This window comes from Eimeria mitis, genomic scaffold (assembly GCF_000499745.2).
Source record: "Eimeria mitis Houghton genomic scaffold, Emh_scaff427, whole genome shotgun sequence".
In the NCBI taxonomy this organism is placed as follows: domain Eukaryota; phylum Apicomplexa; class Conoidasida; order Eucoccidiorida; family Eimeriidae; genus Eimeria; species Eimeria mitis.
In genome coordinates, this window is record NW_013572591.1 from 5,380 (window position 1) to 5,689 (window position 310).

The 310-nt window shown below is 54.5% G+C and overlaps 1 protein-coding gene across 1 annotated transcript in view; it reads left to right on the forward strand.

Moving 5' to 3' along the window:
• EMH_0011870 (uncharacterized protein) overlaps positions 1 to 310 on the forward strand; it is a gene marked incomplete at both ends in the record, with an annotated part of 5,154 nt that overhangs the window by 2,369 nt on the left and 2,475 nt on the right. The window contains one exon of the mRNA XM_013499390.1: positions 1 to 308. Coding sequence (XP_013354844.1) covers positions 1 to 308 — 308 coding nt within the window. The remainder of the gene's footprint in view (positions 309 to 310) is intronic.

The following is a 310-nucleotide window of genomic DNA, read 5'->3' on the forward strand; positions in this document are numbered from 1 at the left end:
CACAGATTACACACAACGTACGGAAGAAACACCACAACACACACAAGGCTCAGCTGCTGCTGCTGCTGCTGCTGCTGCTGCTGCTGCTGCTGCTGCAGCAACAGAAGCTGCTGCTGCTGCAGCAAATGAAACAGCAACACATGATACAACAGAAACTGAAGCAGCAACAAATGCAGCAGCAACAACTGCAGCAGCAACAACTGCAGCAGCAACAGCAGCAGCAGCGCCTGCAGCAGCAGTAACTGCAGCAGCAGCAACTGCAGCAGCAGCAACTGCAGCAGCAGCAACTGCAGCAGCAGCAACTGCAGCA